The following is a 23714-nucleotide window of genomic DNA, read 5'->3' as shown; positions in this document are numbered from 1 at the left end:
TTTTCCGGCAAGGTTTTGAAAACTGTGCCACAGAAGAAAAAGAAGTGGAAGTGACATAACACTTCTTTGATGTGGGTGAGTGTAAAAAAAAAATTTGTTGTTCGGAAAAAAAATGCTTGAAAAAACATATGAAATCCGCAACACAAACCTTGTCAGAAGTGAAAACCTCATCAAAAAATGCCTAACTATCTGAAGTTGACTACTCTTGAAAACCACGTGGTAAACATATTATTACATTGCTAGTGTGTCCTTAGCTCCCGTTATGGCAGTGTCAGCAGAAACAAAGACAGCAAGATGATGACCAATTTGTAGATTTTTATAATCGCATTTTCCTAGTATTAATATGAATACTGGAGAAATTTAAATGAATAATAAGGCTGTATAATATTTTATTAAGACAAGACTTTTTTTTCTTGTTATTATAGGCAATGTCCAACTTAACTTACCTTTACTAGGAAAATGGGTACATTGTGCCAGAAATTCTGCGTACTTCTTTATCATATCTCTAGAGCTTGGCATTTTGTCCTATCTTTACAATCTAGAGATATGACTAGGTAATCTTAGAGATAACAGTTGATGGAAAACAGAGAAAGCTCTTGTGAGTAAAGGTCCATTTACTTTAGCTGAGCGATGGCACTACATGATCAGCTACTTGTTTGCAGGTCATTTAATAGTCTGTTTATGCAGGCAGAACGCACACTGAATGATCAGTTAAAGAGGTCAGTGTGTGTAGGCTGCCATTGTCCTCAGGAGTACAGGGCCTGTTTACACAGGATGCTGTGCTGCCGAGAATGATAATCTTGTGTGCAGCCTGTTTACACTGCATCACTATCGTGAAATTATTGCTCCTTAGAATGCTCTTTCATGATAACCATGCAGCAGCGACTGCACCAAAACGTGTTCCAGTTAATTAGTATTAAAGGAAATGTTTCATCAAACAAAGTGAAGTATTGTTGAAAAAACTTTTCTTCTGTTAATTGTGTTTTTGAAAACATTTTGATAATATTATTTTTTAATTGCCATATTACTATCTATCTTAAAAATCTTCCAATTTACCCATTGCCCACTAAGCTTAATACTAGACTCACACTTCCTGTTCTGTTCAGCGGTCACATGTAGAAGTGCGTAGCAAGAAATAGACTCATCCACTTCTACAGGAGAGTTTTCTAGGCATGTTCTGATCTTGAGAAAAGTCATTATAAGGAGGGTAGCTGTAACCATCACCTATTGAGAATGATGGCTCCTGATTTATCCATTCTATTTTGTCTTTTTATCTATCATTGTAATCCTGTCTGTAATGATAATGACTGCTGGAAGTTTTGTGTACAGAACCGGAAGTATAAGACCATTGTGAAAATTGCAATATTTCTGATTTTTTTTTTAAATAAATTGTGATATGGAAGTTTAATAAAAAAAAAACACTATTAATTAAAAAAAACACATTTAACAATATGTCGCTTTCTGATGACCCAGAAAAGAAATTTGCAGCATGCACTTATCTCTTCCATATTTCAGATGAGACTCATCTATTCAAGTCTATGAGTGAGCAAAAAAATCTGATCCCATACGGATCATCCATATAGCATCCAATTTTTACATTGCAGTTATTAAAATAGAAAACTGTATTTGGTCTTGTAAATTGTATTGACGGCTGAAGTATAAAAATGGATGTCATAATGCTGGCAATACAGGTGAAAAATCATACGTTATTTCTGGATGAAAATCGGACAATTGTTTTATACGGTTATGTGAACGTACCCTTATTGTCACCTCCACAAATTACCAAAATTGAAGCATAATGCAAATAACTTGTAAAATTGGTTACAATTTTCTTTTTCAAAAACATGTTATTCCAACGTAATATTTCTAAATATTAAAAAATCTATATTATTATTATTATTATATTTGTTATTAGCAGATGGAGACTGGAGATGGGTTGTTGACTGCAGGAGTTATTATGACATATTATTTGGATTTAGGGCACCATTTTTAGATGGGACTGTGTCCTTTTTCAGCCTTGCTAAGTTACAATAGAAGAACAAGTGTCGACATATCCATGTTGTTTGTCTATTAACAGGTCATTATTATTTTTATGAATGTCACTTTTAATTGATCATACACTTACCCCTTAGGAATATGTTCCCAGAAAATCTTGTCCAGGCATGCTTCCAACAGGTAAGACAATGCCCTGTATTTATTACCTATCAGCGCTGTATGGTCATGTGTTATTGGCTGTACAGCGTATGTTACTATTTTAGAAGATTTTGTTTATACCTTGTCTTGTTGTTGGCGAACATAATGTCTTGAGAATGAACTTCTTAATTTAACCTCAAGGGTTATTCCGAGCTGTTGGATAATGTGTTAGTATATCTTATAAATACTTCTATAATGGTTATTCCTGTAAACTAAAAATATCACTAACAAATGAAAACCAAACACAATGATTTTGATAATCCATTACTCTTATATGTTTAACCCCGGACATTATGGCGTCGGTTCATCATTTGCGTTTTGAGTCTCTTTTCATTTCTTCATTTCTGTTTTGTGGTCCTCGTTTCTATTTTGTTCTAAACTATTCAAAATGGCTTCACGGTCCCTGATATTTGTGCAAAAATCACCTTTGTTTTTTGTTTTTAACCTTTTTTGTTAATTTGTAGTGCTAAAGTTGCATGTTTCTCAAAATATTACAAAAATTGCGATATAAAATCATTCGAGGAGGGGACCAGAGTACATTTGCGACAAATCTTGTGACTTTTTCGAAAAGCCGCAAATGAGGAATTAGGCGAAAACATCTGGGAACCCTAAAAACCTGCCCACAATAGAGAATATATAAAAAAATAACAGGCGAACACAGGCCAAAAAAAAACAAAAACTAGACAAAAAAAGGCACCAATAATGAATTGGGCCCAAAGTGAGCAACATTAAACGTAAAAATATGCCAAGAGTAGAGATGAGCTAGCTAACTAATCAAATTCATTACCAATTTATTCAAAATTTCAGATAATGAGGTGTTTAACATTTTCCAGATTTGGTTTGGAGGAATCGAGCAAAACGGCGAAAATATAAAAAATCATATTATACTCACTAGTAGAGATGAGCGTTGTTCTACTCGAACTGTTCGCCAATCTCAAATTCGAGCTGTTTTGGGCGGTGTTCGAGCCGTTCGGCGAACACGAACAATTTGAGAAAAATTCGGCTGTTCGAGGTTATGTTCGATAACTGTTCGTGCACCAAAATCATAACTGGATTTTTTCTCAGTAATGATGAAAATTAATGTTAATACGCAGTTTGAGTGTACAGCGGGGTGGGGGGAGGGGCAGGGGATGGATCTCTGCAGGAACAATGAAGATCTCCATTTTTTTTTCTCTTTCCCGCATTTGCAGTGGGGAGGTGCAATCTGTCAGCCTATCAGCAGCGCACACACGGAGCGAAGTGCTTTTTTTCACACAAGCAAGGGCATGTGTCATTGGCAGTGTATGTCACATGTCCTTGCCCTATAAGACCAAGCCATTTTCCCCGTCGCCACCATTTTCTCACTGCTGCAGCTGCGTGTTAGACGGCACCGCTGTTGCTGTGTGCGCTATACCTTGTTAATTTCAAGCCAATTTTCGCACAAATCTACAGATAGCTTGGGAGTAGGGAATAGTTGTGATTGCAGTCCTTTTAAGGACTAGGTTACAGCATTTCCTACGACTTTTATCAGGGAGGTCTGTGCTCTTAAATAGATAGGTTGTGGAAGTAAAGACTAATTGTAATTGGAGTCCTTTTCAGGACTAGGTTACATGAGTTCCTATCAGTTTTTGCCAGGCAGGTCTGTGCCAGTGCTGTGCAAGTTTTTTTCACAGCATTTGGCTGAATCTAGCAAAGCTAATCCTTTTTGGCCTATTGCAGAGTGTGTTAGTCAGTGGAGTAGCCTATCTGTGTTGCAAGATATAACACCTGTGTATAGAATACCAATTTTTTTACTGCACCTAGTGAAGTAAAATCTTTTGGGCATAGCATCATTCTATTAGTCCATCTATACTGACCTCCATCAGGTTGCAAACTGAATATAATTTTTTTCTGCATCTAGCTCTGAAAAAATATTTGGGCTTCTAGCAGTGTGTGGGACTTGGTCTATTAGTCCATCTATACTGACCTCCATCAGGTTGCAAATTAAAAATAATTTTTTTCTTCATTTAGCTCTGAAAAAATATTTGGGCTTCTAGCAGTGTGTGGGACTTGTTCTATTAGTCCTTCTATACTGACCGCCAGCAGGTTGCAAATTGAATATAATTTTTTTCTGCATCTAGCTCTGAAATAATAGTTGGGCTTCTAGCGGTGTGTGGGACTTGGTCTATTAGTCCATCTATACTGACCTCCATCAGGTTGCAAATTAAAAATAATTTTTTTCTGCATCTAGCTCTGAAAAAATATTTGGGCTTCTAGCAGTGTGTGGGACTTGGTCTATTAGTCCATCTATACTGACCTCCGTCAGGTTGCAAATTAAAAATAATTTTTATCTGCATCTACAGTACCTCTGAAAAAATATTTGGGCTTCTAGCTGTGTGTGGGACTATTTCTATTAGTCCATCTATACTGACCTCCATCAGGTTGCAAACTGAATATATTTTTTTTCTGCATCTACCTCTGAAAAAATATTTGGCCTTCTAGTAGTGTGTCGGACTTTCTCTATTAGTCCATCTATACTGACCTCCATCAGGTTGCAAATTAAAACTAATTTTTATCTGCATCTACAGTACCTCTGAAAAAATATTTGGGCTTCTAGCTGTGTGTGGGACTATTTGTATTAGTCCATCTATACTGACCTCCATCAGGTTGCAAATTCAAAATAATTTTTTTGTGCATCTAACCCAGCCAATAGTTTTGGCCTAATACCACAGTTTGGCCACTCAGCTCTGCTCGGTTACCATCCATTGTTTTTTTGTGCAAACAACTCCAGAGTTGTGAATTAGTTAACCACCAAAATGAGTGGAAAAAGGCCTGCTGCTGGTGGAAAGGGGAATAGGCGTGTTGGGAAGGGGAAAAAAGGTTGTGTCCGTGGGGTAGGTGTTAAAGCAACAGTAACATCTGCAGAAGAAAGACCATCTTCCAGCCAAACTAAAATGTCTACTTCTTTTAGCGGACAATGTGATAAGATCCCTTTCTTACGGCCACGCCAATCGCTACAAATTCCAGATGAGGCACAAAAACAGCAGGTGCTTCAACGGATATCAAGTGCTCCTTTAAGTGGGCTCTCCTCCACATCAACTTCAACATCACAAATACTCCAGTCCTCAAAGGTGTCACCCAAATCGCACTTGCTTCCTCACAGCTCCCAAATCTCCAGCTGCCCGTCTGAGTATGAGGTAGAACAGATGGTTGAGTCTGCAGAGCTGTTTACTCATACTATAGCCTGGGAATCAGAGGTCGACTCCAGCGCTTCTGTGAATCCAGACGAGGAAATGATCTGCACTGATGCCCAGAATCTTTATGAGTCGGATCCAGGACCAGACGCAGAAGGTTCTGACCATAATGTAGACCCTCATTCCCAAACTGTAACTCCTGTTGGTGGAGACAATGAGGAAGACGATGATAAGACTCAAATACCTGATTGGAGCGACAACTTTAGTTTTTTGTCAGGGCAGGAACAGGTTGGCTCTGAGGACGACGGGTGTGATAACGCACAGGGTGATGATGATGAGGTTGGAGATCCCACTTACTGTCAACCCACAGTCAGCCAAGAGATGAGGTCAGCAGAGGAGATGGAGGAAGATGCTAGTGACGACGAGGTCAGGTTGCGCCTTCCTGGACAGAGACGTAGTACTGGAAGCACGTCAACAACTGCATCCTCAAACACAACTCTGCCTCTCACCACAAGTCGTGGTGGCTCTTCAGGTCGCATGGGTGCTAAGCCTTGCATAGCCTGGGCATTTTTTCAGATCGATAAAGATGACCCAACTCGTGTTATCTGTAACATTTGTCAGCAAAAGCTAAGTAGAGGCCAAAAAATACATAGTTTGAGTACTTCATGCATGAACCGGCACATGGACATGAAGCATAAGTTGCAGTGGGAAGCTCAGTGTGCTACAATGCGGCCTAGCCGGCCGGGCCAATCACCGTCTGCCATATCTTGTGCATCCGCGGCCTCTTCATCCTCTGTGACTGGGGGGACAGCAGTCACACCTGTTTTGGGGCGCAGACCTGCCACCTCTTTACCCGCAACAGCCAGCGTGATTGGCAGGTCATCATTTTCTTTGGAGGTGGTAACACCAGCTGGTGTTGAGCGCTGTCCGACATCGATAGCACCACCTTTGGATCAAGGCAACCTAACATGTCCGCCTGCATCTTCCTCACAGACCGGCAGTTTGCCGGGGACACCCTTATCAACCCCGTCTAAGCACAATAGCCAGCCCTCGGTCCCTCAGATGTGGACAAGTAAAAGACCATTTCCTCCTAGCCATGAGAAAGCTAAGAGGTTGAATTTCACCATCTGCAAGCTCTTGGCTACAGAAATGCTGCCTTTCCGCCTGGTGGACACAGAGGATTTTCGAGACCTTATGTCCGTCGCAGTGCCCCAGTACCAGATGCCCAGTCGGCACTACTTCTCAAAGAAAGGTGTGCCTGCGCTCCACCAGCATGTCGCACACAACATCACCGCTTCTTTGAGAAACTCTGTGTGTGACAGGGTGCATTTCACCACAGACACTTGGACGAGTAGGCATGGACAGGGGCGTTACATGTCGCTGACTGGGCACTGGGTAACTATGGTGACAGCAGGACAAGGGGCTGCTGTCCAAGTCTTGCCGTCCCCACGAGTTGTGCGTCAATCCTCTTTATGTCAAAGTTCCTCCACTGCTTCTGCCTCCTCAACCTCCTCTCGGTCTTCCACCTGCACCCAAAGCCTGTCTGGTCATGCCACAAGCTTTCTAACTGCGCAGAAGGGATCCTGCACACCTCCTTACTATGCTGGCAGTAGGGCTCAACGTCATCAGGCGGTTTTTACATTGAAATGTCTGGGAAATGTGAGTCACACAGCTGAGGAGTTGTGGTCAGCTCTGGAGAACCAATTTCATGAATGGTTGTCTCCACTGGACCTGAAACCAGGGAAGGCCGTGTGCGACAATGCTGCAAACCTGGGTGCGGCCCTTCGCCGGGGCAATGTCACACACGTGCCTTGTATGGCTCACGTGTTGAACCTGGTTGTCCTGCAATTTTTAGCCCACTATCCCAGACTAGATGGCCTTCTGCAGAGGGCACGGTCGCTGTGTGCTCACTTCCGCCGTTCGCATCCCGCAGCTCAGCGACTTACATCTCTACAGAAGTCGTTGGGCCTGCCACTTCACCGGCTAAAATGCGATGTGCCTACCCGGTGGAATTCAACTCTGCACATGTTGCAGCGACTGTGGCAGCACCGACAAGCCCTGGTGCAATACCTTCTGACGTATAGCCTGGGCCAACGAGATTCAGAGGTGGGGCAAATCACGCTGGAGGAGTGGTCTCAGATCAGGGACCTATGCACCCTTCTGCACAGTTTTGAAATGGCGACGAAGATGTTTAGTGCTGACGATGCCATTATCAGCATGACTATTCCGGTGATTTACATGCTGGAGCACATGTTAAACAGAATTCGGAGTCAGGTGGTGGCACAAGAGGAGGTGGAGGAAGTAGAGGAGGAGGAGTTGTATGCGGAAGGGCTAACATCTGCAAGGTCCAGACGGTCGGCAGCACCAAGGCGGCAGGCATGTGAGGGTGGGGGAGATGGTTTTACCAGGGCGCATGGTAGCAGCCAAACTAGTGAGGAAGGTGCAGGAGCCCAGGAAGAAGTGGAGGACGAACTGATGGAAGACTCATCAGATGAGGGAGACCTTGATCACATTTCTGTTGTGCGAGGTTGGGGGGAGAGGACAGAGGAAGGAAGCATGATTGTTACCTCGCCACCAACACAACAGAGACTTGGTGCTCCTGGATGCGCAACACACATGAGTGCCTTCTTGCTGCACTACCTGCAACATGACCCTCGAATTGTGAGAATTAGAAATAATCCTGACTACTGGGTTGCCACACTGTTAGATCCCCGGTACAAAAGTAAATTTGCAGAAATTATTCCTGCCATAGAAAGGGATGCACGCATGCAGGAGTATCAGCAGAGACTGTTGCAGAATCTTACATGTGCTTTTCCACAAAATACCAGTGGTGCACGTAGTGAATCTCACAGTTCCAACTTGCCAACCGTGGGACCGTCAAGTGTTCAGCACTCAAACCGTAACAGAACCACAGTATCTGCTGGTAACATCAATTTTGCGGAATCATTTCACCACTTTTTTAGCCCATCCTTTGCAAGGCCACAGGAGACAAGAAGTCTGACACATAGTCAACGCCTAGAGACGATGGTACAGGAGTATCTCCAAGTAAACATTGAAGCCACGACTGTGTCACTGGACCCTTGCTCTTTTTGGGCTTCCAATCTGGATAAATGGCCGGAGCTAGCCACTTACGCCTTGGAGATCTTGTCATGCCCCGCAGCCAGCGTTCTGTCTGAACGTGTGTTCAGCGCTGCTGGTGGTGTGCTGACAGATAAGCGCACGCGGCTCTCCACTGATAATGTAGACAGACTCACGTTCATAAAGATGAACAAATCATGGATCCGAAACGACTTTTCTACCCCTGTGTCATCCTGGGGAGAGTAAAAGCTTGATGATTGGTTAAAATCACCCTACCAACCGTTTTAAGCTTTCAAATTACTAATCATGTTTATCTGTATCTTGACTGGAAAATAATTTGGGCTTTGTAGCAGTGTGCAGCACTGATCCTATTAGGCCATCTATACTAAAGCTTCACCAGATTTAAAATTAAAAATAATTTTTAGCTGCATCTAGCCCGGAAAATAATTTTGGGGCTCCGAGATGCGCAAGGCACATAAGTGCCTTCTTGCTGCACTACCTGCAGCATGACCCTCATATTGTCAGAATTCGAAGTAATCATGACTACTGGGTTGCCACACTCTTAGATCCCCCAAACTTTTCGATCAACCTTTTCATTTTAATAAAGACCAAAAAAATGGTCATTTTTGAAATTATAAGCATTAGCAGGTTGTTAGAAACTGAAATCAAACAGTTTTCAACTCAAAACTTTATTCTAGGTGATGTTACATTTTCACATAGGACCCCTTGTTCGAAAGGAGCTTCTGAACTCTCTCGTCCATTGAATTTGTCAGGTTTTGGATGGTTTCTGCTTCAATTGTTTTGCATGAGGACAGAATACCCTCCCAGAGCTGTTGCTTAGATGTGAACTGCCTCCCGCCATCATAGACACTCCTTTTAATGATGCTCCAAAGGTTCTGAATGGGGTAGAGGTCAGGGGAGCATGGGGGTCACACCATAAGTTTGTCCCCTTTTATGCCCATATCAGCCAGAGATGCAGATGTTTTATGTGCAGCATGAGATGGTGCATTATCATGCAGAAAAATGATCTTGCTGTGAAATACACGGTTCTTCTTCTTGAACCATGGCAGGAAGTGCTGTTTGAGAAAATCCACATACATTATGGAGTTCATCTTTAGCGCCTTCAGGGATCCTAAAGGGGCCGACAATCTCTCTCCCCATGATTCCAGCCCAAAACATTACTCCACCTCCTCCTTGTTGGCGCTGTAGCCGTGTTTGCGTGGGGTGTCCATCAACCAGCCATCCTCCACTCCATCCATCTGGACCATCGAGCGCTGCACGGCACTCATCCGTGAACAAAACAGTTTTGAAATCAGTCTTCATGTAATGTTTGGCCCACTGGAGCCGTTTCTGCTTGTGTGAAGTGGATAGAGGAGGTCGACAGGATGGCGCATGCACAGCTGCAAACCTCTGAAGGACCCTGCATCTTGTTGTTCGGGGGACGTTGGAGGCACAAGCAGCTTCAAAAACTTGTCTGCTGCTATGACAAGGCTTTTTTGCCGCTGCTCTTTCAACCTGACGTAATTGCCTGTAGGAAAGAGTCCTCAATTTGCCCTTATCAGCACGCACACGTGTGTACTGTGAATCAGCTACATACTTCTTGATTGCAAGACACTTCATCCTGATCATCGCACAATGTTGATTGTAGTCATGCCTTGACCTAAACACTCCACAATTTGTTGCTTCTCAGCAGCCGACACATCCTTTTTCTTTCCCATTTTGGCAGAAAATGTAGGCTGCTTAATAATGTGAGAGAGCCTTCTTAAGTAGTCTTGCCTTTCATTGGACACACCTGCCAAACTAATTAGCACAGGTGTCTGCAATTGCTTACAGTGATATAAAGAGCCCTGACACACATCACCATCAATGAGTTTAACTGACAAACAAACAAATTCTTCCCTTATCACTCCTAAACACTTTTTGCATAATAATTTGGAACGCAGTGTACATGTGCTTTTCCACAAAACACCAGTGGTTCACGTAGTGAATCTTACAGTTCTAACTTGCCAACCGTGGTCTGTATGGAGTTGTTCAATAAAGGGCCCAAAATTAAGATAACATAGATGGGAGAGGTCTCTATGAATAGGAATTCCTAAGTATTTGATACCCTGTGAGGGCCAGGCAAAGGGAAAGTTGGACTGGATGGAATCCTATATGGATTTGGGGAGGGAGACATCGAGGGCCTCAGACTTCGCTGCATTGATTTTAAAATTTTACCATGTAACAAAGTGATCTATTTCAGCCATAACAGCATGGATGGATATATGTGATTGAGTGATATATACTAGGACATCATCAGCAAATAGAGAGCACTTGTACTCGGTGCCTCCCACCTCAATCCACCTAATATTGGGGTTATGGCGAATTGATGAGAGCAGGTGCTCCGTCACTAGGATGTATAAGAGAGGGGACAGAGGACATCACTGCCTTGTCCCATTGGTGATTGTGAAAGGTGATGAAAATGTTCTGACGCACCCCCTGGGCCTTGGGACACCCGGAGCCGGGCCCTTTTTGGTGGATGCTGGTGGTTGTAGTCTTCGTGGCGGCGACCCGGTTCCGTGGCTCAGGGCGGTCAAACCAGTGGCGGAACTATTTATGTGGTTTTCATGTTTAAATGTCCGACTACGCCACCCGTGGATTGCGGTCAGAGTGAACCGCCGCTACAGGGCAGACCGCTGAGGCTGGTGTTGTGGGTGCAGCAGAGCGTAGCATAACTCCCCACGGGAGGAGTATAGCCTCAGGGCAGTGTATGCGGAGGATGGGGGTGATGGTGCAGGGCAGCAGCAGTAACGACACGGAGTCAGTGATGCAGTTCAGGGCCTTTACTCACAGTTCTTATTATCCAGACCACGTCTGCAGGTAACGGCTGCCCACGTCGTACTGTGCTCACCAGGTGAGGGGCTCAGACAACTCCCAGATAACTTTGGAGCACTTCACAGGACCCCCTTTGTGTGTCCTTTGTCTGGCCTTTCTTACCAACACTTCTGTCCGGCTGCCTCGGGCCTCCTCTTGGTAAACTTGGCGCCAGTTTCCCTGACCCTATGTGGTGCCTTCCTAGCGGGTGTAGCGAGGGGCTGCGCCACATAAAATGTCAGAGCCTCCGGTTTCTAGCTGAGGGTCGTTTCCTGCCTCCACTAGTTCGGGGACCGGTCTCCCCCTTTGGCCTGACCCCTCCACGCAGGTGGATTCGGGCGTGCGGTGGCGACTCGCCCGTCCGCACCCCTGGGATCCCTTCATTCCTCGTTCCTGGAGCCTTCTCCGCTCCTCTTCCTTCCTTCTCCCTCTTCCAGGCCTGGGCCTCTGTTACTAGGCCCGCCTCCGGAGCAGAGCTCATGCAGAGCCCCTGCTCCCTGCCACTTCTGCTCAGACTTCTCTGCACTGAACTAAGATGGTGCCCACCTTTTATACTCCCTTCTCAATGCACCCAGGAACTGCTTCCTCCCTGCTCCTGCACTACAGGGTTCCCCTTCCTCAGTGTTCCCTCCCCCCACTCCAGCCAGGGACAGGGACTGTCGTGCCCATCTCAGGGGCATATTGGTCGCCCTGCCCCACGGCAATGTGGTGTAATGCATGCAGGTGTCGGGTCCTGATCCACACTCCATCCTTACCTGAGAGTGAGATATCACACCTCTGGGTGAGGTGCAATACGTCTGTAGCAACCGAGCCCTCAGGGTGCTACAGTTCCATTTATCTTCAGCCTAGGTGACGTATTGCGATACAGGGCCGTGATTTTGGCTATAAAAGGGTCCCCTAGACCCCTACCCCAAGCTTTTTAAGAGAATCATATATGGCGTGCCAGGAGACTCTATGGAATGCTTTCTCAGCATCCAACGAGAGTATCTAATTACAAATTTTTAACTGCATCTAGCCCAGGAAATACTTTGTGCCTAGTAGCAGTGTCTGCTAGTGAGCGGATTATCCCGGCTGTTAAGCAAGCTGCACCACCTGTAGTTTAGACACTTAATTTTTTCAAAGGAAATGCTTCGGGACCATGGGATACTTAGTGAAGAGCATCAGGAGGCACCCCAAGGCATAGGGGCTGGGACTGGCAGTAGGATGCCTTGCGGTGGACAGCCGAGCTCGATCCTTATAAAAGCTTTTTAACTGCAGCAGCTTTAGTGGACGCTACTGGAGCTGGAATTACCGCGGCTGCTGGCATGAGACTTGCCCTCCAATAGATCCTTGTAAATGGATTTAAAGTGTATTCATTCAAATTAGAGAGACAATTTAAATTAAAAAGCTTAGAGCTGCCTCCACCACAGGGGGGCTCGCTCGACCCACCAGCGGACAGGCACCAGTATTGGGAGAGGGGGGCTGGCCGTCAGGGTTCACCGCGGCTCTGGCACAAACCCGGCGACACGGAGGTGGCACGGGCAGGAGCGGACTGGCCGTGTCGGCTTCTCACTTTTTGGATTTTAGAAGGGCATGACATGCCTATATCTGTGTCTCCCCCTCCTTTTACTCCTCCACCTCTTTTATTTTCGCATGACTATATGTACTTGTCACTTTTCCATGTCTTAGTTATGTCTTCTGAGCAGTTTGTCAGCTTTTGGACACCTTTGAAGGTGTTTTCTATGTGTTTCTATGTGTTTTTGTTTGCCTGCCATTGGTTTTAACGGTGTTCGAAGGTGTTCGACGAACAGTTCGACGAACAGTTCGGCGAACACACGGGTGTTCGACGAACCGAACCGAACTCGAACACTACGGGGGTGGCTCAACACTACTCACTAGTTCTGATATATATATATATATATATATATATATATATATATATATATATACAGTTATATGAAAAAGTTTGGGCACCCCTATTAATCATAAGCTTAATGTTTTATAAAAATTGGTGTTTTTGCAACAGCTATTTCAGTTTGATATATGTAATAACTGTTGGACACAGTAATGTTTCTGCCTTTAAAAGAGGTTTATTGTACTAACAGAAAATGTGCAATCTGCATTCAAACAAAATTTGACAGGTGCATAAGTATGGGCACCCTTATCATTTTCTTGTTTTAAATACTCCTACCTACTTTTTACTGACGTACTAAAGCACTTTTTTGGTTTTGTAACCTCATTGAGCTTTGAACTTCATAGCCAGGTGTATGCAATCATGAGAAAAGCTACTTAAAGTGGCCACTTGCAAGTTGTTCTCCTGTTTGAATCTCCTCTGAAGAGTGGCATCATGGGCTCCTCAAAACAACTGTCAAATGATCTGAAAACAAAGATTATTCAACATAGTTGTTCAGGGGAAGGATACAAAAAGCTGTCTCAGAGATTTAACCTGTCAGTTTCCACTGTGAGGAACATAGTAAGGAAATGGAAGAACACAGGGACAGTTCTTGTTAAGGCCAGAAGTGGCAGGCCAAGAAAAACATCAGAAAGGCAGAGAAGAAGAATGGTGAGATCAGTCAAAGACAATCCTCAGACCACCTCCAGTGAGCTGCAGCATCAACTTGCTGCAGATGGTGTCACTGTGCATCGGTCAACTATACAACGCACTTTGCACAAGGAGAAGCTGTATGGGAGAGTGATGCGAAAGAAGCCGTTTCTGCTAGCACGCCACAAACAGAGTCGGCTGAGGTATGCAAAAGCACATTTGGAGAAGCCAATTTCTTTTTGGAAGAAGGTCCTGTGGACTGATGAAACCAAGATTGAGTTGTTTGGTCATACAAAAAGGCGTTATGCATGGTGGCAAAAAAACACAGCATTCCAAGAAAAACACTTGCTACCCGCAGTAAAATTTGGTGGAGGTTCCATCATGCTTTGGGGCTGTGTGGCCAATGCCGGCACCAGGAATCTTGTTAAAGTTGAGGGACGCATGGATTCCACTCAGTATCAACAGATTCTTGACAATAATGTTCAAAAATCAGTGATAAAGTTGAAGTTATGCAGGGGATGGATCTTTCAGCAAGACAATGATCCAAAACACCGCTCCAAATCTACTCAGGCATTCATGCAGAGGAGCAATTACAATGTTCTGGAATGGCCATCCCAGACCTGAATATCATTGAACATCTGTGGGATCATTTGAAGAGGGCTGTCCATGCTCGGCGACCATCAAACTTAACTGAACTGGAATTGTTTTGTAAAGAGGAATGGTCAAAAATACCTTCATCCAGGATCCAGGAAATAATTAAAAGCTACAGGAAGTGACTAGAGGCTGTTATTTTTGCAAAAGGAGGATCTACTAAATATTAATGTCACTTTTCTGGTGAGGTGCCCATACTTATGCACCTGTCAAATTTTGTTTGAATGCAGATTGCACATTTTCTGTTAGTACAATAAACCTCATTTCAAGGCAGAAACATTACTGTGTCCAACAGTTATTACATATGTCAAACTGAAATAGCTGTTGCAAAAACACCAATTTTTATAAAACATTAAGCTTAAGATTAATAGGGGTGCCCAAACTTTTTCATATAACTGTATATATATATGAATTTGAATGAGGTTAAATAATTTTTATGTCATGTTTTAAGTTTGGAAAGCTGTTTTTGTCTGCATGTAAGCATTTGCCACTGTTTACGAAGCGAAAAATGATTATTAGCAGCGTCTTCCCACCTGTACACAGAGATGAGCCACAGACAATAGAGAAAACAAATGATCAATGGACCCGTCTCCCAATCATTGTTAGGTGAAAATGGTCCTTAATGACTTCCTAAATCAGCATTCATTGATCATTGCAGGCAGTATATCTGCCTATTGACTCAAATCTGTATTTTAATATATCTACTGTATGTACCTTTGAGGTTTAAATAATTTAGGAAGGGGTTGATAAGGTCGTTTTCTCAAGACAACCGCTGTTTGCTGGTCTGTATTTCTTTTGCCGTGGCCACTTATTGTCAGAGGTCCCCAGACCATTGACTGACTAACATGATGGTTGTTTAGAGAAGGGTTTGCCTTCTGAAACAGTACTGTGATAAATAGTATTAAAGAAGACCTTTCACATCGATGATGCCTGATAGGCTTGTGGGGAAAGATTCAACATACCTTGTAATCAAACTATTAAAATCCCTCCTCATTCTGGGCTTAGAAGTCCAGTGGGTGGTGCTACACTGTGATTGACAGCTGTTTCTGTGTGCACACTTGTACAAGAAAGACTGACACTCACTGAGTAGGACCTCCCACAGGACTCCTAAGCCCAGGATCAGCAGAGATTTAAATTATTAAATGACAGGTTATACTGAATATTTTCACACCAACTATTTATAAATCTGCCCAGCTTCTCCTCCTCTATGACATGATACTACAGATTACACAGCCGTTCCAGGCTGATAGGTTCACTTTGAGGTGCATTGTGCTTTTATCAACTGTGTTTTAATAAGTTGTCGAATGTATATACAAAAAGCTTTCTATATGCAGATGTGTGGCAACTGAGCAGTTTAGTGATGTAATAAATTAAATCTAAAAAAGAAAATAACTAAACTATAAAAATCAGCCTTTTTGATTACTCACTGTCATGTCTAAAAAGATTATTACTGATAATTCTCTGATGTACCAGAATCAGCCATTATGTCAACTCGCTCAAACACAACCATTTATGTGTTAGAGTCTTTTTAATATACGTTTGAAGAGCAAAAGACAAAAGGACATTTTCTATTACAGTACAAGACCAAGCGTGAAGAGCTAAAACCATCAAAAGAACCTGACAAGAACAGCACCATTGAGAAGAATGATACTTTCAATCTGTTTGCGACAGAAGAACAGGAGGTAATATGCAGATTCTATTAAAATAGTTTATATTGATGTCATGGATGTCTAGCTGAATTTATTAATGTTAAACCAGTTAGGATAATGAAGTATCCATTTTTTTGCTTACATGGCATATTGTTATTTTTCTTACATCTTTTAAATAAAATGCAGAATACAGATTCACTGAAGTGGTATCTGGACTAAGCAATAGTCAGTTTAAGGGACAAATCCATTGTCATTGTGAATAAAGCAACTGTAGTATGAAAATGTCCTGCATATTCCTTGGTAGCTCTTGGGTGTCTCTACAATGTATATCAAGTGTATGATTTATAGATAAGTTTTGTAGATGATTGGTCAAATAGCATAAATTAAGAGTTGTCTCTATAGTATATAGCTCAAACTGCAGTACAGGCAGCAAGAAGGTGTAGAAGAAAGCAGCATATATGAATAGGTGAGGTGGAGCATATATTTCTGTATTTGATGAGTTATAGCAGGCAGTCTTATATTTTTTAAAGTCCGGATTATTTTTGCCTTTGCAGAACAAGACAAAGGAATACAAAATTGTTGGTCTGTACACTGATGGAGTCAATGTCTTGGGCCTCATCGTTTTTTGTCTTGTATTTGGAGTTGTCATTGGAAAGATGGGAGAAAAGGGCCAAGTTTTGGTGGATTTTTTCAATGCACTGAATGACGCAACAATGCAAATAGTCCAGATCATCATGTGGTACGTGATGGACAAAATGCCTTTTCCTTAAATCAGTAGTTGCATACTAGTATGCCAGTGGTGTAGTGATTTTGTCCCAGCATCTTTTTTGTATTTATTGTGCAACAACAAAAAATTTTATTTCTCTGCCAGGAAAAATTAAAGAAGCTGAAATAAATCTTCATTCATAAAGGTCCAATAAGGATCAAAGAGCAAGCAGCACAGAGGAGAATCTAGGTTTTCCTGCAGTTAGGGCAAACATTCAGTTCTGCGTCCCCCTCCTATACATAGCATAAGTGGTTTAAGTAGTCGTCATGTGACCGCTGATATGAGATTTGCACACTTACAGTCACGAGCTGACTGGCTGCTCTTCCTAATTCTCTCAGTGTTCAGTGAAAAACTACAACCCCTGTTTTATTGAGAGAAGCAGGAAGAGAAGCTAGTTGGCACGTGAACGTAAGTACGAAAGTCCCATGAGTGGTCATGTGGCGACTGTTGGAACCTGCAAGCAGAGCCGAATTCTAACAGTGAGTATTTAACACCCTATTAGGGTTTGGCATGTTATAGTGCTTAATTTTATAATTAATGCTCCTAACATAAATACAGATGTAGCAACCCTTAACTTGTCAGATGGCACAGTAGTTTATTAATAGTCATGTGTCATGTTATTTGACAAGTTATGGATTTCTACATGTGTACAGCATCAGAACCAATAATAGTACATGTATAAAGAACCTCCAACTATACAGAAATACATCACCAGAAGCACCAGCAGTACAGAAATACAGCACCAGAACAACCAAGAGTACAAACATACTGAATCACAACCACCAACAGTACAGAAACAAATCACCAGAAACACCATCAGTATATGAATACATCACCAGAACAGCCAACTGGATGTTAGCACCTCACGGCCTACTGTTTATATTAGGTCAGGTGGGACAATGTCAGTAATGTCAACATCTCTTGTTAACTTCCCTCTAATATGGCCATGGCTGAATTACTGCTCTCGGACGACAAGCATTGAACGGTTAATTCTCTGCATGAAGGTTTAGCTATAGTCCTGTGAAAAACCATAGATAACAAAAGAGGAACTGGGGATGCCGGAAAGTAGGAGGCGGTTCACAGGGCACTCTCATCCAGCGGACATGATTTGGTTGCTTGGCCAGGGTCCTGCGAATTTATTCACCTGTCTCTAATATAAATATTTTCCCACTAGTTTAGATCAGACTGTCATTGTTACTACAAGGCTAACATTTATTCATTTATTTCTTTGATACATTTTAGGTACATGCCCCTTGGTATCTTGTTTTTGATAGCAGGGAAGATAATTGAAGTTAATGACTGGGAGATTTTCCGCAAGCTTGGTCTTTATATGGCAACAGTGCTCAGTGGGTATGTTTCTTCTGTAATATTTATGAAATTGATATTTTAACTTTTCTGTTGATGGTAAAAATGAAAAAATACAACCCCTGACAAAAATTATGGAATCACCGGGCTTGGTCTGAAAAAAATTACCCTTACTGAGTACCACATTTTTAATCTTGATTTCTTTTCGTGTTTCTTAAAGCCCTAAAGTTGCCATTTGAAATGACTTTAGTTTTGTGCCCTGTCTGTGATCGGCTTTTTTTCAACAACATTAAACAACTGAATGAACATCCTCCGAGCCCGGTGATTCCATAATTTTTGCCAGGGGTTGTATATATCAAAATAGCATGTACTGTATGCCAAATGCAATAGCAAATGGTACCATTAAAATTTATTCTAGTGCCCAAACATATTATTTTATGAATTCCTAACTAGCTTCAAGTCTTGATGATGGTTAAAATGACTTTTATAGAAGCTGATTAACACTTTTATTTTGTTTTGTTTCTTACAGACTTGCCATTCATTCCATTATAGTGTTGCCACTTATTTATTTAATAATAGTGCGGAAGAATCCTTTCCGTTTTGCAATGGGTATGGCACAAGCTCTTCTTACAGCACTTATGATATCATCAAGGTAAGTCATTCTTTTATTACATGTTCATTTTAGAAATCGTAGTTGTTGATTATTTTTTTGCTTTCAACAGTATAAAAAAAAAAAAAGAAAAGCCCGTAGGAGGAATTTATCAAATGCTTTATGACACTAATACGGCATAGAAAAGTTGCAATATAAAAAACTACAATTTGTGACTTTTCACATCTCTTATCACTTCACCACAAAAGTGTCAGAAAGGTGGGCAAAGTTTAGCAGGAGGGGGCATGGCCTTTATTAACTGACAGATTTACTATGAGTTTATACCAGTATGTGATGGTTAATCTCTAATTTCCAATGCAAGTACAACCAAAAATGTGTCTAATTATTAAAGGGAATCTGTCATCAGGTTTTTGCTATCTTATCTGAGAGCAGCATATTGTAGGGACAGAGACCCTGATTCCAGCGCTATATCGCTTAGTTTACTGGGTGCAGCAGTTGTGATACAACTAGGGTTTTCTCTCCTGTATATGTAGCAGTGCTTGGAAAGCTAACCCAACCACACCACAGCTTTTTATGTACATTGCATATTCACAGTAATCTGCTAATCAGTGTGGGGACGGGGTTGGACCAAGAGGCATGCAGGCATCTAGTCCAGCAGTGATAATCTTGTGCTGATAAAACACTGATAGTATGGAAAGTACAGCACATAGCCTAGTATAGTCCCAAGAATAGGACTGAACAGTATGAAAAGATAACTAGCCTGATATCCATAATGTGACGGATTAGCTGCAAAAAACCCTTCTAGAAGTGCAAGCAAACTCAGGCATATGTCTTATAACATCACGTGTCAATGATTTTCAGCTCAGCAACTTTACCAGTAACTTTCCGCTGTGCTGAGGAAAAGAACCGGGTGGACAAACGGATAACAAGATTTGTTCTACCAGTGGGAGCCACGATCAACATGGATGGCACAGCTCTGTATGAGGCAGTGGCAGCAGTGTTTATAGCACAGCTGAATGACATGAACCTGGATGTTGGTCAGATCGTCACAATTAGGTCTGTTGCGTTAATCATGGCAAATTGCTTCTGTGTTATTTTGTGGAAAGCCTTTAGCATTTCTTTGTCATTAACCCTAAAGCACAATGTTCTGCCTTTGTCGCTGCATAGCCCCTACCAAAGTACTGTATGTAAAACCTAAGAACTTGACACTTATAGATTTTATACATCTTTTTTTATTATAGTTTCTTGTGTTATCTTGTTTACAGAATACCCATCATTAAAAGATTTGTGCCAAGGTTGAAAGTTACTCCCTATTCCTAATTTCCTGATCACTGAGTGTCGGACCCCCCTATGGATAGGAGAGAACTACCAAACTTGGCACACACCCTTTAAATCAAATTTGTGCCTTTACTTAACACTTTTCCATTTTTTTACAGCGTGACAGCTACTGCAGCCAGTGTAGGAGCGGCCGGCGTACCCCAGGCCGGCCTGGTTACCATGGTGATCGTTCTAAGTGCTGTGGGGCTTCCAGCGGAGGATGTCACTCTTATCATCGCTGTTGACTGGCTTCTGTAAGTGCATAGCTAAGCATTGTATAATAGTTTATATTTTGTCTACTGGTAACAATCTACATCTGGGTTTACAAATTCTGTAACTTCTTCCTGACAGTTGTTAACTTCGGCACTGAAATATGAATGACAACAGTTTGTTGCTCAAGTGACGGTTTATTTACTTCCGATCAAATAAACATCCAACATTTTGACCACTATGGTCTTTGTCAAAATTATCTGTGCAAAGTAAAGTGTACATATACATGATCAGATAATTTTGTAACACATGATCATAGTTATTCATGGAATGTACCCAAATATAATAGATTTCTAAGCAAGGTATTTATTTTAGAAAAGCATGTACAGCGGGTGAAATAAGTAGTGGACACGTCACCAATTTTCTAAGTAAATATATTTCTAAAAATGCTATTGACATGAAATTCTTCCAAGATGCCGTTAACAACCCATCCAATCCGCACAGGCAAAGAAATCATACCATGGATGTCCATAAATTAAGTTATATATAATAATGAGAAATGGCACAGGGAAGAAGTATTGAACACACTTACTGGAATGTATTTAATACTTTATACAAAAGCCTTTGTTGGTGATGACAGCTTCAAGATGCCTCCAAACATGTTGTGTATTACGGCATCATAAGAGTTCAATTTTGGTCTTGTCTAACTAGACTACATTCTTCCAGTATTTCAAAAGCTTGTCTATATGTTGTTGAGTAAACTTTAAACATGCTTGAACATGCTGTTTGTTCAGCAATGGAGTCTTGCGTGGTGAGTGTGCATACAGGCCTTGGAGGTTGAGTGCACTACCTATTGTTTTCTTTGAAAAAATTGTACTTGCTGATTTCAGGTCTTTCTGTAGCTCTCCACAGGTAGTTCTTGGCTCTTGGACAACTCTTCTAATAATTATTTTCTCTCCTCTGTCTGAAATGTTGCGGGGATCACCTGGTCATGGCCGGTTTATGGTGAAATTATGTTCTTTACACTTCTGGATTATGGCCCCAACAGTGCTCAGTGGAACCTTCAGTAGTTTAGAAATTCTTCTGTAACCAATGCCATCAGTATGTTTTGCAACAATAAGGTTGCAAACGTCTTGAGACAGCTCACTGGCTTTACCCATCATGAGATGTTTCTTGTGTAGCACCTTGGTAATGGGACACTTTTTTATAGGCCATCAGTTGAACTATCTGATATTATTTTTCACTAAGTGGCAGGATTGCTGATAGATTTCAGCTAGTGTCATAACTTTCCATGACTTTTTGCACGTCTCTTTCTTCATGTGTTCAATATTTTTTCCCTGTGTCATTTCTCATTATTACACATAACTTAATTTATCGACCTCTTGCTTTGATTTCTCTGCCTGTGTAGATTGGATGGGTTGCTACTGACATCTGGTGAGAATATAATGTCAATAACACCTTTAAAAATATATTTACTTAGAAAATTGGTGATGCGTTCAATACTTTTTTCACCTGCTGTATATCAGTGTATCATATGTGGACAGTCCAGAGTAGTCTGAAGTAAAAAAGGAGAGGAATATCTCTATAAGATCTATGTTTTTTCCACCTACCTCTTTTTCCTTTCATTATGATCTTACATAGATCTCATAAAGATATTTCTCTCCTTCTTTACTATAGATGCTCTCTGCACTGGATGTGATACACTTATATATATATATATGCTTTTCTAAAATGAATACTTACATTGCTTAGAAATCTATTATATTATATTTTATGACCATTCCTTGAATAATTATGCTCATGTGTTACAGAATTCTCTGATCATGCATTGTAAATTTGTATATATTCTCTGTTTATATGGACAGCCCACACAATGTATCTACACCTTATTTTGCACAGATAACCTTGACAAAGGCCATTGTGGTTGAAACTTCATATGTTCATGTCTGTTTATATTGGTTGGAGATCAATAAAATGTCATTTTAGCAAGGAATTGTTGTTATTCCTACTTCAGTTCCCTTCAGATATCATTGACAGAGGTCATTCTTCTAGGCACGAATTACATGCAGTAGTGCTTAGCTATCTCTTTCTTCCTGCCAGTGCCATTTCTCATCACTTTTAGTTTTTTCCGCCCCTTCTTCTGTCATTTTTTGCAGGCCGAGATGCAGTTTTGAATGACACAGTATATTTTGCCAGATAGTGTACGAAAAATGGGGAAAAAATAAATGTGTGGTGAAATAGTGAAAAAAGCACACTTTCGGTATTTTTTTTTATTTTGTTTTTATGGATTTCTTTGTCCAGTAAAATGACCTGACAACATGATACTTAAGGTCAGAACGACTATGGCCATACCAAACTTGTAGTTTTCGTTTACATTTTAGTGGTCAAGAAAAAAAAGAATGAACAAAAAAAGCATTCTGTTTGAGCAAGATCGGACCGCAGTGCCCAGACTGGTCGGTGGCTCTCCCAACCTGAGCTTGACAGCTTCATGTATTTCTATGCAGCTACCGGGCGAGCCGCCAGCCAGTCCGTGCACGGTGTTCTGATCTCTTTGATCTATACGGCCATCTGACTGCGCTTTTAGTGGCAGGTAACACAGTCATCATCCTCTTGTATGGGAGGGATTCTGTTCCTGAACCTCTTCATAGACCTGCATGTGACGTACATTTACATCACACGTCAAGAAGGGGTTAAAGCTAAAAGTGGTTCTCTGAAAACAAAGGAAAAACAGTTGTGTTTCCCTGGCAACTAATCAGATATTATTGTATAACATGCAGCTAAAAGATTTCATAATGCATCTGGTGAGACATGTGAAGAAGGTATTTCTCAAGTTAATTTTTAAATGTTCCATTCTTGACCTGTAACTCGCAGATGGCACATTATCACCCAGTTTATAGCCCTGCTTATTACAATATTACAGTCACTGGGAATTGTACACAATTATATTACTGAAGATAAAAAAGGTCAGAGACGTATCGCCATGACCTCCCAATCCATTTCTTCACAGCTTAAAATATTCATAGTTATGACGGAGAACAGCAGATGCAACATTAATATTAAAGGATGCAAAGTCAGTAGATTTAGGGTTTTTATTTATAGCAACTTGTATGTATATATAAAGCCGTCTACACATAGTCATACATACTGATATATACGTGGTGGAGAATATTAAAGGCGTTGTTTCAAGTTTATAAATGGGTAAAATTGCAAAGTGCTTGTGAAAACAACCAACTTTGCAATTTACCTTTTATTAAAATTCCTCTCTGTTGTCAAGAATGGAGGGATTTTTAATTTTACATTGTAAAACTTGATACCTGGGTTACCGGCCACTCTGCAGTCTCATTCTGGCTTATTACGTAGGTAAGGAGCACACGGAGTAAACAGGATCTGTGCTTGGAAGCTGGCTTGA

At 41.5% G+C, this 23714-nt stretch overlaps 1 protein-coding gene across 1 annotated transcript in view; it reads left to right on the top strand.

The window, feature by feature from the left end:
• The window catches only part of SLC1A1 (solute carrier family 1 member 1), a 75590-nt gene that overhangs the window by 45759 nt on the left and 6117 nt on the right, over nucleotides 1-23714 (top strand). The window contains exons 5-11 of the mRNA XM_073669169.1: nucleotides 2133-2175; nucleotides 16026-16130; nucleotides 16652-16836; nucleotides 18106-18213; nucleotides 18698-18820; nucleotides 19640-19834; nucleotides 20215-20349. Of these exons, the coding sequence (XP_073525270.1) occupies nucleotides 2133-2175; nucleotides 16026-16130; nucleotides 16652-16836; nucleotides 18106-18213; nucleotides 18698-18820; nucleotides 19640-19834; nucleotides 20215-20349 (894 nt within the window). The remainder of the gene's footprint in view (nucleotides 1-2132; nucleotides 2176-16025; nucleotides 16131-16651; nucleotides 16837-18105; nucleotides 18214-18697; nucleotides 18821-19639; nucleotides 19835-20214; nucleotides 20350-23714) is intronic.

Source organism: Phyllobates terribilis, unplaced genomic scaffold (assembly GCF_046119375.1).
Source record: "Phyllobates terribilis strain yellow unplaced genomic scaffold, ASM4611937v1 Scaffold_1__5_contigs__length_1240528914, whole genome shotgun sequence".
NCBI classification, from domain to species: Eukaryota; Metazoa; Chordata; class Amphibia; order Anura; family Dendrobatidae; genus Phyllobates; species Phyllobates terribilis.
The sequence above is the reverse complement of the archived record's forward strand: the minus strand, read 5'-3'. Positions and strand labels throughout refer to the sequence as shown.